The 14,099-nt window shown below is 39.3% G+C and overlaps 1 protein-coding gene across 1 annotated transcript in view; it reads left to right on the top strand.

The window, feature by feature from the left end:
- FAM83F (family with sequence similarity 83 member F) overlaps nt 1-14,099 on the top strand; it is a 37,719-nt gene that overhangs the window by 8,769 nt on the left and 14,851 nt on the right. Inside the window, exons 2-3 of the mRNA XM_083365783.1 lie at nt 736-903; nt 8,067-8,188. Of these exons, the coding sequence (XP_083221909.1) occupies nt 736-903; nt 8,067-8,188 (290 nt within the window). The remainder of the gene's footprint in view (nt 1-735; nt 904-8,066; nt 8,189-14,099) is intronic.

Raw genomic sequence — 14,099 nt, 5'->3', positions numbered from 1 at the left:
TGAATCTGCCTTACTTCTGTTTAGATTGTTTGTACTATCAGTCCCAATACAGTTCATTCTGATTGATATTTGTTCTAAGGCCAAAGATCTTTTGCATTATTTGCTACTGAATAATTGTAATACCAGACCAGTGCTGGGGGCAGGATCTGGGAGTTGAAGTCCAACATCTTAAAATTGCTAAAATTGAGAAACGCAGTCCTAAAGCTTGAACCTGGCATCTTCAGCATGCAAAACATATGCTCTATCATTATAACTAACCTGTACTGTTTTATCTGAGGCTAAATAAGAGCCAAAATGATTATTTTTAAATATATGAAGTATATTTTTAATAATTATAATCATTGTTAGATGAATAAGTACTGTATCCTGATGATATATTAGTGAATGGAAAAAGGGATCTTCCAAAATGTAGTTTAAATTATTCTAAGGAATGGGATGAGGTGGGGTTGGTGCACTGTATTGCAAAGAGATTGAAACATATTATTTTGGTGGTGTTCAGATGCTATTTAACACAGAATAATCCATGCAAGCCCCAGGATGACTCTTAACAAAAAAAACTGCTTTCTACAGGCAGGAAGACTTAGGCTATGAAGTAATGGGTTCTTGAATAAGTTAAAGCATTTGTTTTTCATAGCACGGAGTGTGGTTATATATGATATGACATGCCTACATCAGTACCTTTTTTCAACATTACTTTTTAAAGTAAATGTGTGTTCTCTTCTTGTGCATGTTCAGATAATTGCAGTAGTCATGGATCAGTTCACTGACAGGGACATCTTCCGAGATATAGTAGATGCAGCATACAAGCGCCGGATCCCAGTTTATATAATCTTAGATGAAGAGGGTTCCGTACTCTTCCTGGAGATGTGCAAATGCATGGATCTAAATGATTTCCATATCAGGGTAAGTGTATAATTACTGTGCAATAATTAATAAAATCCATAGCTGATTAATACTGCAGCATATTGTTCATGTTTATCTAGGACAGATTAAAACACCATTGCCTTGACAGAGGGTTTGAATCTTCCATAAAATTTTATAGATGCTGTGATTACCAAATATGATAGTTTAATACAGATAAATACAACAGTCTACAACTTTTTTAAAATCACAGTTCAACCAAATCTATTGTGTAGTACCCTTTTTTTAAAAAAAATTCTCACATTGACTTTCAAATTTCCTCCTTTTGCCGTCTCTATTTTCCCTTCATTTTTTTCTCTCATCCTTTTCCTTTACTAAAAGAAAAGGAAAATTGTGATAGTGACAGTGGTGTGATCTAAAATATTTCAGAGTGTAATCTATTTATAGGCCAATCACAAGGTAAAGACAAATATAGAGGGAAAATATTAATCCTTTTGAAATCATAGAGTTATTTCAAATTTCAGGACTTAAACCAAATGCACTGTTTTATTGATTTATGGGAATTCACAGTTGATTATAGTTAATAAAAGATTATCTGTGATTTTAATTGCAAAGATCATTATCAGTTTTTCTTTCCCCTGTTAAGTTAAATAAAAAGAAAATTAAATACATGTTTTAAATGTCAGAGTGGGTTTTGTAAGCATCCAAATTGTTCTTTCACATCAACATTTGATATAACTTTCAAGTATCAGTTGCATCAACCTTTATGTTAACAGCATTTCATGTACTCCAGAAGTCAAGAAAGATTCTACAGTTAAATAACATTTAAACAGTTTGTTTTTTGTCATGTTTCATCAGAGATTTTTTTTTATTTTGCCCATGCAAAAGTCCAAAATAATCTTGATGATAGTCAGAAAGTCTTAAGGCATCTTGTTTAAGGAGAGCTTGAAAGAAATTGCAAAAACCATCTGACATAATCTGTTTGATCATAAATCACTAGTTCTAAATTCCTGCTTCATCTTGCCCAGTCTCCTATAATTCATAGAATTCTATGCTGAAAAACCCTACAATTTGTTAAGAGAGGACACAGATTTACTTTCTAGTATATCAACTTAAAAGATTTTATTCAGAAGGAACATTTTGGGTAGAAGTGATGGATAGCTGGTCCCTGTGGGAGCAAAAATACTTGAATTCAGGAAGGGAATGGAACTTGTAACCCTCTTGCAATTGAATTTTAATCCTGATGTAACATAGAATTGTTAGAATTCATAGGAATTTGAGGATCTCACAATCCTAAAGTAGGATTATAGCTTGTTTGTACAAGGCAACAAAATAACATGATCTACTAGATTTTTAGGATGGGACAATATGAGAACATCTTTTAATAATTCCCAGCATTTTTCTTACAACTACAGTAGAACATAGTGCCTACTTTGTTACAGATAATTATGTACCTGCAATATATTTCATGTACTTTTTATCAAATCACCATGAGACCTGGAGAGAAATAAGAGCCTTGGTGGCTCCTTTCTTACCTCCACTGCCTTTCTTAGGCAGAGAACCTTAGGTCAAAATAGTTAAGGCATCCTATGAACAAAACCTGTTTTTCCAGGAAGATGGGAGGAAGAAAGCTAGGATTTAAACCCTAGGGCACAGACACATGTATATCCCTTGACTACAGCATGCAACATTTATAATATTTGTATGATATAATAGTCTGCAATAAAGTAACTAATTTTGCTGAGTCATGTTGAGAAACCAGTTCCTGAATAAGTGGTCAGGGTGTAGAGCAGAAAGATTTGGCTGTTACTGCGATCATTATGGGAGGAGAGCCTGCTCTAGGAGACTAATGATATACTATAGCTATAGCATCTCTTGCAACCCCTGACCTCTCTCCAAATTCTCAAGTTGCCAGTAACCAAACCAATATTGACCCAAATGGATTAGCCAAGTAACAACACACAAACTAGCACAATTGACAGTTCTAGGACCAACCCTGACCTAATGATGGAAACCATTACTGGAGCAGCGGCAGCCACTGCTCCTCTTCAGTATTGAGAACCTTCTCCCCTGTGTGATAAATATGATAGATTTAAAGTAAATTTAATACTTTCCTTGTTCAAAATAAACAATATGCCTGTCAGACCTCCCTCACAAGTGACACTGGAAACAAGTGTAATAAGCTCAAGGACTTAAAGGTGTCTGATAAGTAGATTTGTTGTAGAAAAGCTGATGAAGTCAATACAAAAAGTGTCTCAAAAATAAGCCCTGTTTATAGAGAAAGCAAGGGTTACCTTCTGTGCCTCTTTTCTTTCATCTGTAGTATATCTGGATTGAAGCCACTTTATTGTAAGAAAGCAAGACAACACCTGTCTTTTGTTCTAGTAATGGATTAGGCTATTTCCTTATGAGAATTAATCCCACAGATTTCTTACACCTGGGGGCTTTCCACTGACCTAGCCAATGAAAAATCCCATCTTAAGTTTATAATTGACTTAATAATGCAGAAGATTCCTGAGAATACTGTAGGCATCAAGAAAACAAACAATGGATCATTAAACAAACTGTCATAAAGTTATCACTAGAGCCACAAATGACCAGGCTCAAATTATTCTGCTTTAGGTCCATTAATAAAGAATATTCCAATTATACAGTTGTAATTCTCCAGAGAAGCCTCTAATGCTGGGAAAGGTGAAAGGAAAGCGAACAGAATGACCAGCAGCAAGGTGGATGGACTCAGTTAATGAGCGTACTGAAAAATCAACTAAAGGAAGATCACGATGGAGAAAACTTATTTGATTGGTAAAAATTGAGAACAACTTGATGGCACTTAATCAATCAATCAATCAATGATGGAAGAAGCTATAAAATGAGCAACCCCACCTTTTGATGTAGAACACACCAAACCTGGATCTACTTTGGCAAACCCAAAGACTTATCTTTGATGAGCCAGTCAAGAAAGTGATTGCCATCCGTGAAATCCATTGCTTCTGTCAGAATAAGCAATACAACACTATGCTACTGATTCCCAACTTTTAGTTCAGGATATGGGCAGAAATGAAAGAGGCTTCATTGACAGGGACTAGCAGATAAAATAAGAGATGAATTCATAGATCAGAACACTGTTTGAATTAATCCAGATCTGGAAAAAATTAAGTAGGAAGGACACCACAATTCTATTCTATTTGAGGAAAGTTGTGCACAAGTTCTTCACAATTTAGACACAGGACATTTTCAATATGAATGCTTGGCTAAGACTTCGTACATCTTCCCCTTTTCTCAAAACAGCTACAAAGTTCATTTTGGGGGGAAAAGGGAATATTTTGTAAACAGATGCCCTAAATGTTCTAAATTTGGCTTTTTTTAGAAACAAGGCAGTCTTGATCCTGAGAGGCTCATAGGCTGGAGCAAACAGAAATTGAGCTGCTCATCAATGCCCAGTCATTTTTATTACTCTACAGACTCAAACTAGCTCTGAGATGTAACTACAGGTCTTAGTAGAGACTGACATGAGCAATTAAATAAAGACCTCCATCACATATAGCTATGGTTTTCTACAGAACGATGCATTCTCTCAAACACACTGGGCAGTTTTGGAGCCCCAAGAATGGCTCCTGTAACACCACTGCTCTGCGAGCTGCATTGGATACCAGTTTGCTTCCAGGTGCCATTCAAGATGTTGGTGATTACCTTCAAAGCTCTTCATGGCATGGTTCCAGGTTACTTGAGGGACCGTCTCACCGACTCAGATTGGTCTGTCTCATTTGTGCCAGCAGAAGAGGCATGCTGCTGATCCCATCAGCCTGATAATTGCAGCTAATGAGGTCCAGGAGGAGAGCCTTCTTCGCTGTTGCTCCTGCCCTCTGGAACATCTTGCTCCTCAATGTGAGGTTGGCCCCAATCCTTCTATCTTTGAGGAGTCCTTGGTGCTCTCTGAGTTTGCTTGTTTTCTTGCAGACGTTTCATTACCCAAACTAGGTATCATCAGTGCTAAATATTACTAGCACTGATGATGTTAACCTAGTTTGGGTAATGAAACGTTTGCAAGAAAACAAGCAAGTTCAGAGAGCACCAAGGACTTCTCAGGAGCTACAAATATTCTCCTTTATTAGTACGTCCTATCTTTTCATAAAAGCTTAAAGACCTGGCTCTGTCAGTTGGCTTGGGGTCCCAGTGGGGGAACAGCGCAATGGAGGTGGTTGATTGAATAATAACAGATCCCTCCTCCCCCCACTCCACCCCTGCCCTCCCCATGTGTCCTTGGTTTTAATGTCTGATTTTAACTTCTTATGTTTTAACCATATATGTAACTGTAAGCCCTCCACAGTTACCCTACCCTAAAAGGGCGGCCAACAAATTTTATAAATAAATAAATTTAAGCCATGGAGAGTTTGGAGATAATAGCAACTACTTTTGATTTTGTCCAAAAATGAACTGACAGCCACTGCAATGCTTTAAGCACAGGCATAATATGATCTGGTTGAATTTTTTCCAAAGCCAACTTGGCTGCTGCATTTTCTATCAACTGAACAACTCAGCTCCATATAAAATACATTATCACAATTAAGCCTGGAGAGTACTAGCATGCACCATTGGTTTAAGATCATTATCTTCCAGAAAAGGATATAATTGGCATATAAATTAAAACTGTTGAAAGATACTTTGGACCTTTGCCTCAATCTGGGAAACCAACGAGAGGAATTTAGGTCTAGAAATGGTAACCCTGCGCTTTATAAGAGGGTGCCGTATTCAGAACAAGCAAATTTAGTACATTTCTGCCTAATTGCGCTTCACATCCTTATTTCATTTGGATTCAGTTTCAGATTATTATCCCTCATCTAGCCCTTTACTGAATGCTGTATATATCCAGGGAAGTATTACTGTTTCCTGAAGATATCACAAAGAAAAAAACATAGATGCAGCAGCATACTGATAGCCCTTGGCTTCAAATCTGCCGATCATCTGATTCTATGTAGATATTGAAAGACACTGCAAGCAGAATGGAGCCCTCAGGGACACCATATAATAGTTCCTGTTTCAAGGAAGAATAGTTTTTGATACTATCTGATATGTACCTGAGAGAGAGGAAGGGAAACGTTTAAAAACTGTGACTCCAGTTATCAAACCTATCCAGTGGGATATTGTAGCTGAAAGATCAATCAGACCTAAGAGTCACATTCCCTCTGTCAGTTCCCATCCCATCCATTAGACTGTCATGGGCATTCTCCCCATGTGCCCATCCTTAAGTCAGTTTAAAATGGGTAAAAACTTTTTTTCTTCAGAACTCCCTACAATTGAGAAGCCACTGTTCTCAATCATCTCACCAAATCATGGTTAGTTAGGTACTGGTCATAATTGCTTGTTTCTGAGGGAGTCCAAAACAGGTTTCTTAAGAAAAGGTCTAATGATTGCCTCCTTTAAATATAGGTTGTCCTTGACTTATAACAGTTTATTTAGTGATCATTCAAAGGTACAACAGCACTGAAAAAAGTAACATGATCATTTTTCACTTACTACCATTGCAGCATTCTAATGCTTATCTGATCAAAATTTAGACGCCTGTCAACTGACTCATATTTATTACAGTTGCAGTGTCTTGGGGTCATGTGATCACTTTTTACAACCTTCTGACAAGTAAAGTCAATGGGGAAGCAAGATTCACTTAACAGCCGTGTTACTAACTTAACTGCAGTGATTCACTTAACAATTGTGGCAAGAAAGGTCGTAAAATGGGGTAAATCTCATTTAGCAACAGAAATTATGTGATCATAAGCCAAGACTAGCTTTAAATGTCTTCTTTTAGACATTTTATGATCCTGCTCAGGTATGGTTATTTTTTACCTCCACACACCTATCTTGATGCTCTCGGGATCTTAGTCTACCGTATTTTCCAGCGTATAAGACGACTTTTTAACCCCTGAAAATCTTCTCAAAAGTTGGGGGGTCGTCTTATACGCCAGAAAAAAACAAATCAGTCGAGCGTCCCCGTTCTTGCAAAGCCGGGCCACCCCGCGCAACTGAGCTAACTCCGGCGCGGCTCTGGGACACGGCTGGGCGGGAGCGTCGGGCGGCTCTCCCCACGCGAAGGCGGCGCTGCCCGTTGGCTCTTGGCCCAAGGGGAGGGCCTCACGCCTGCCGGACTCACCTGTCACCAGCACCGCTCTCCTCCCCCGCGGGGATGCGCTTCCACCGGGCGGTGCTGTCGGAGACGAGCCAGCCTGGAGGCCGGGATCGGAGCTGCGCGCCGGACTAAGAGGCCGTTTCGTGAGGCGAGAGGGCGGTGGGAGGGGGGAAGGAGGAGGAGTCCCCAGACGTGGCAGCTCTTCCCGCCGCCCGTGGAACGAGGTCGGTGTCCTCATCAGCCGCCTTTGCCTTGGCCAGAGGGATGCAGGGTGGGCACTTTAAGAGGCAGGCAGGCGTGGCGTCCCAGGCGTGGCGTGGGCGCGGAAGTCGCTCTCCCGGTTTGGCAAGTTTCCCAGCAACAGGTCCGAGCGCAGGAGCCGCACCGCCAGGCTGCCCAGGAAAAGCAGCCACACCGAGAGGCTGCACGCCCAGTCCAGCTCCATGAGGGGCAGGGCGGGAAGCCGGCCAGGAAGAGGGACCGGGAGCCCGGGCCGAGCACGGTGAGAGGGAAGCACACGAGTTCTAAAAAAGAGGCTGCGGGCGGAGCTGCCCCGCCCTGCGCGCAATGGGAGAAGTTCAAGGCCTGGGGGGGAAGCAAAAGGGGCGCCAGCCGTGGTGGGGTGGTGGCTGCCCTCCAGCGCTGCCTGCCGCCTGGGAAACGCTGCGCCTTGGGGGCCGGCAGAAGCGCAGGAGCAGCGGGAGGGCCGGCGGGGCCAGTCGGGCCTTCGCCTCCTCTGCGACGGGCAGGGCATATAAGTATTTTCTGGCGTATAAGACAAAACCTTGAAAATCTTCTAAAAAGTAGGGGGTCGTCTTATACGCCGGGTCGTCTTATACGCCAGAAAATACGGTACCTAAGTCAGTATGATGTAATGGTCAAGTGATAACATTGGGAAAACTAATTCTGATAGATGGGTGTTTAGTGAATAGCCCTGTCTACCACAGCAGTCATTTTGTGAGCATATCTACCATATTCTCTAAAACTCCAAATGTGCCCTCAACCCAAGATATTTGCCTATCTCTACATAAGAGATTATAACTTCCCTTTGTGCATTATTTAATGTTTCTTTTCTTTCTGTCAGAATATTCGTGTACGTTGTGTGACTGGAGTTGGGTTCTACATGCCATCAGGGAAGATCCAAGGCAATTTGGCCTCTCGTTTCTTAATGGTAGATGGTGAAAAAGTCCTCACTGGATCTTATAGGTATATATGACTTGCCTTCAGGAAACCAGAGCTTAAGACTAGATGTATGTTTAACTATTCGAAACTTGGCATTTTCCATTTTCCCTAAAAAATTAGCATTTAAAATCAGACAATTATCCATTTATTATAACTCAAAACAATATTTTGTCAGTACTTTCTCACCTTACATCCCCTTTCTAGATTTTCCAGATAGCTTGATCTGCAACTCTTGTTTTTATCATTGGTATGTTGGCTGATGCTGATAGGAGTTCAAATCCAATAACATTGGTAGGATTCCGGATCGTGTACTGACTTATAATCTTTTTGCTTGCTATTGAAAGCTATACTGTAAGTTATGTTAATTATATATTGTTTCCATTATCCAAAGTAGAATTTTTTCAGGAACAGTTTGTAAGGTGAAGATACATATGGGTGTTGCTGCTCTTAACTTCCCATAGGCAATTAGTGCTTGGAAGGATGTTATATTTGCAATATACATTTTGCTATTTTATTGAAATATTTCAGCTGACATTGCTCCTAAAAAGCTGAACCCAGTTCGAATAAAAAAATACTGTGTAACAATGCAGGACCAGTGGAAAAACAACAAAATATTAATATACTGTATTTTCCTAAATTTGTAGATTTCATCATAAACAATAATAATTAAGCTTTCTTGTGAGGAGAAAAGTAAACAGATATGTTGGATTTCTCTATATATGTTAAACTGAGCAAAAGCTTTTCTAGAGAAAATTCTATTATGTACATCTGATAAATATATACCAGCTACAACACATAAAAATCAACTAAAATAATAAAACATATATACCATTCACATAAATGAAAACACTTTCATCAATACAAAAGCTAAATATGTAGCATCTAAGTAGATCCAGAAAAGCAGCAATCAATGTTAAACAGTTTAGAAACATAATGGAAAATTTACAGTCAAATTTTTACTACAGAAGGTTGAAAAACATTGCTTATGTTAAATTTTGGATGTTGATGTTATTTGAACTTCAAATAACCCCAAACCAAACTTTACAGCAGAAAATAAGTTTCTGAATTCAATATCCCTACAGTGAGGGAAAAAAGTATTTAATCCCCTGCTGATTTTGTACATTTGCCCACTGATAAAGAAATGATCAGTCTATAATTTTAATGGTAGGCTTATTTTAACAGTGAGAGACAGAATAACAACAATAAAAATCCAGAAAAATGCATTTCAAAAAAGTTATAAATTGATTTGCATTTTAATGAGTGAAATAAGTATTTGATCCCCTATCAGTCAGTAAGATTTCTAGCTCCCAGGTGTCTTTTATACAAGTAATGAGCTGAGATTAGGAGCACTCTCTTAAAGGGAGTGCTCCTAATCTCAGTTTGTTACCTATATAAAAGACACCTGTCCACAGAAGCAATCAATCAGATTTCAAACACTCCACCATGGCCAAGACCAAAGAGCTGTCCAAGGATGTCACGAACAAAATTGTAGACCTACACAAGGCTGGAATGGGCTAAAAGACTATCGCCAAGCAGCTTGGTGAGAAGGTGACAACAGTTGGTGCGATTACAGGTAATCCTCCAGATACGAGTATTTAGTGAGATTTCACCAAAACAAAGTTATTCAGAAAGGGTACTTACATTAGAAATTCAAAATTGCAATCAGCTTCTGGTTTTCATGTCGCAGTGTAACAGGCGTAGGAAGAAGGGGCTCCGTCTTTCACGTTCAATTTCGCCCCACTGGGGACCCTGGAAAGGGTCGAAAGTTACCTCATAGAGGCAACAAGCAAGGAGGGGACCCTCATTGATCGCAGTAGGGCGGCAGCCCTTCCGTTTGATCTGAGAAAGCCCTCCAAACTGGAAAGGGAAACACTGCCTACATTCGTGTAGCCAGTCAGAAGACAACGAAAGATAATAAGCACTAATAAGCAACCTTACAGCAACGTGGGGAGTTCTTCCTGAAAAAACTGCCCAAAGCATCCTCCCTGATGAGAGAGGAAAGGGGAGGTTTCCAGTTGTACGCAGCTAGCGCACCAGCTGAGGGATTGAGATGATCCGATCCCTATGGCTGATTTTTCTCTGTTTGGAGAACCTAAATGGGCCCAAGGCCACCCTGGAGAGTTGGCAAGGAAGGAGGGAAGATGCTTTGATCCTGGGGAGACGGAGGTAAATCCGGACATCTGGGGAAAGCTCTCCAAAAACCGACAGAAGAAAGGCTATTGTCATTCATGAATCTAGCCCAAGCTACATGCAGCCAAAGCCAAAAAGCAGTAAACTTAAGTCTGATTGTAAACAGCATGACTGAACTGGGTAAGAATATTGATTTTCTCTCTTCTATCTGACTGATTTTCTGAGAAAAAAAGAAAAAAAACCATAAGTAAAAGTGAGGGGGGGGAGTGTCTTTGTTCCATCCTCCTCTAAACGGAAGTGGTGAATTAAGTTTATGGGGGGGGAATGAAAGATGGACTGGTGCTGACATCTAGTGATGGATGAAAATACTGCCCAGAAAGAGAAGCCTATGGTTGTGACCTTCAAGGTGTTGATTAAACAAAGAGCAGCTGGACTATCTACAATTTTTAATTGCTCTTCTCTCTCTGGACAGAAAAGATGTGTTTTTCATTGGACAGAAAAATTTAAAAAATTTGAACTTTACTTATATTTGCTGAGGGGAGACTTAAGAATGGACTGATAGGCTGGCTGGATAATTAGAAGTTATTAATTGTTATTAATACATATATAATTGAATATCAACATCTTTGTTACATTTTCCTAATAATATCAATAATGTCAGTTTAAAATATCTTTTCTAACCAAAATATCTTAATTGCATTTGCACTTAATATCCATTTGTTCAATTAATATCCTGTTTTTCCCGCTTTTTTTAAAAAAAATAATTTCCCATCAGTTTTCAAAATGTCTCTATCACTTATAATTTCTCATAATAAGTTATATTTGGGTAACTAAAAGCTTCCTTTATTCAAACCCTCTTAGCATTTTCATATTTCCCTTCTCATACCAAAATATATTCTAGTTATAAATCCTATCTTTCTAGTTATAATAATACTTCTATTTCTAACAATTATCTATTTTCAGCCATGTTCAAACATCTGATTAATAATATAATATCCCATCTAATGGGTCAAAACCTTTATTTTCTTCAGTCTTACTTTAGCTTTCTTCCTTTGCCAACTAACTTTCCAAGTCAATGCATTTGAATCATCAAGTAATTCTTCCTCTGTTTTTGTGTATATTGTTTGGAATAAGAAAGACAATTTGATTAAAGTATTTTTGGAAGGATGCTCAGTCCATTGATATTCATTAAACACCCTCCCTCCTTCTCCAATTTCCCACAATTCTCCTAACAGCTCTATCTTCCATTCAGTCAGCTCTTCTTTATTATCCTCAAGTGTGTTCTGAGATCTTGACAGGTAAGATACCTTTTCCATTTCTGATATTATCGCTACGTCTTCTAATCCTTCATATGTCTGAGTCTGTCAGTTCCTTTCTTTAGGTCCTCCATTTTTGGATCTGATTCCTCTGATTTTCCTTCTATTTTCTGGGTTGCTAGTTCCTTCTTTGTAGTCATTTTCTGAGTTTGTAGATTTAGATTAAAAAATGTTCTTTTATCTCCTTTGTGTTATTTTTAGTCTCATCATGAACTAAGGCAATTGTCTCTTGTATTGATTTTAACATAGAAAAGATTTCTTTCTTTCTGAAATTCATCAACATTTTCTTGTTGGTACGTGAAGCTGGGGACTTTGGAGACAGGGGTTAGGGATGGGGTTTTTTTACCATTTGAAGCTAAGTATGGAACATCCATTTTGTTTTTGTATGTAGTCTTTATAGTCCAATCTATTTAGGGATTTAAAAAGTTTCAGTCAATTGTCATTTGAACTTCTAATTATCCAGCCGGCCTATCAGTGCATTCTTAAGTCTCCCCTCAGCAAATATAAGTAAAGTTCAAATTTTTCTGTCCAATGAAAAACACATCTTTTCTGTCCAGAGAGAGAAAAAGCAATGAAAAATTGTTCATCAATCAAAGATTTATAGTCCAAAGTATTCCATCATCTCAATCAATAATGCATGTTTCTTCTATAGGGAAATAGGTCCATGACACAACTCTAAAAGTCAGTATTTATATTCATAGTCTAGGCAGGCCAGTTTCAAAATAGTTTATTTTCTCTCCCACACAGATAAGCAGCCTAAGAGGTCCCCCCCCTTTCCCAGCTGCTGTCTTCAAAAGTGAAAGTTTATGAAAACAACAAGAGTCTTATCTGAGTCTGGGCTTCCAGCCAAGTTTCCTTTAGGCATAATAAATTGTAGTGCTATAGTTCACCACTAGATGTCATTGACACCGTCTTCCAGCTTTTTACATCCAAACTTTATTACAAGCTTTTTATCTTTTAAAAAAAAATCTCAAAAACACTTTTAGTCCCCAGATTTCAAAGTTATATATGTCTGTTGCTTCCAAATTAATCTTGTAATTTTTTTCTCTTTTCCCCCAAGCAATTCACCGCTTTTCTTTTCCTGAGGGAATGGGGTGAAAATTCCCCTTCCCTCTCATCAGGGAGGATTCTTCGCTTTGGGCATTTTTTCCCCAGGAAAAAGTCTTAAAGTTATAAAGAGAGGATACGGTCTCACCCAGTTCCATCCACGTTGCTCAAAAGTTGCTGGTTAATGCTTATTTTCTTCGGTTGTCAGCAGCTTCTGATTGGCCACACAAATGTAGCCAGTCTCCCTCCGCCAGTTTGGAGGGCTTCCTTGGATCAAATGGAAGGGTCGCCACCCTCCTGTGATCACCCTCTGTCACCTCTTTGGGGCGACTTTCAACCCTTTTTAGGGTCCCCAGCGGGGCAAAATTGAATGCAGAAGACGGAACCCTGTCTTCCTGCACCCGTCACACTGCAACGTCAAACTGGAAGTCCTAAAATATTATTTTTATTACTCTATAGTACTGTACTGTATTGTTTGTAATCACTTTGGGAACTGCTCTGCTTTTTATTTTGTTTGTAGGTACAATACTATAGTTTGTTTGCATTTGCCTGAAACTTACAGCATGTGGCTGCTGCTGCTCCTCTCCCTAGCATAGACCTACCAGAGATTCTGCTGACACTTACTGGAAGGAAATTCCCCCCCCCCCATCCGATTTTGGATTTTGCCTGGAGAGGCTTGTGCTGATCAATGGCAGTGGGTTTTTTGGGTTTTTTAAAAAAAGGTTTTAAATTTAAATTGCCTCCAGAAGTTGTGGGTGTTCCCTCACTGGAGGCTTTTAAGAAGAGACTGGATAGGCATTTATCAGAAATACAGTACAGTACTGTACTATTATGAGAGCAGTGGGTTAGACTAGATGACCTCAAGTTCCTTTCCATCTCCACCCCCATCTCCCTTTGCATGCCTGCCTGGAGACGCTTAAAGCTAAAGCTACTTATTTTAGTGGCCCCCTCTGAAAAGCGTGAGCTGCTTAGCAACAAATGTTTTTTTAAAGCCTACTCTGCCTGTTTGGGAGGCAATTTACAATACTGTAGTTCCTGAAACCTGAAACAGCTGGTTTGCAGCTGGAGACAGCCTGCAGCAGCGGTGGGAAAAGTGTCTCAGTTCAGGCAGCCATCAGAGGAAATAATAAGTCAAATCTTCATTCATTTAATGACCCATTTAATTCAATTAATGAGTTTGATCTTAAAATGTTGTAATATTGAGTCTGATTCATTTGATGATTATGAGCCTAATGGGCAGAGTCTATTAGGCTCGTACCTCGGAGACTACCTGTATTCACAAATGGAAGAAATACAAAATAACTGTCAATCTCCCTTGGTCTGGGGCTCTATGCAAGATCTCACTTCGTAGAATTTCAGTGATCATGAGAATGGCAAGGAATCAGCCCAGAACTACATGGGAGCATCTTGTCAATGATCTCAAGGCAGCTGGGACCATAGTC

Source organism: Vipera ursinii, assembly GCF_947247035.1.
Source record: "Vipera ursinii genome assembly, chromosome: 6".
In the NCBI taxonomy this organism is placed as follows: Eukaryota; Metazoa; Chordata; class Lepidosauria; order Squamata; family Viperidae; genus Vipera; species Vipera ursinii.
The sequence above is the reverse complement of the archived record's forward strand: the minus strand, read 5'-3'. Positions and strand labels throughout refer to the sequence as shown.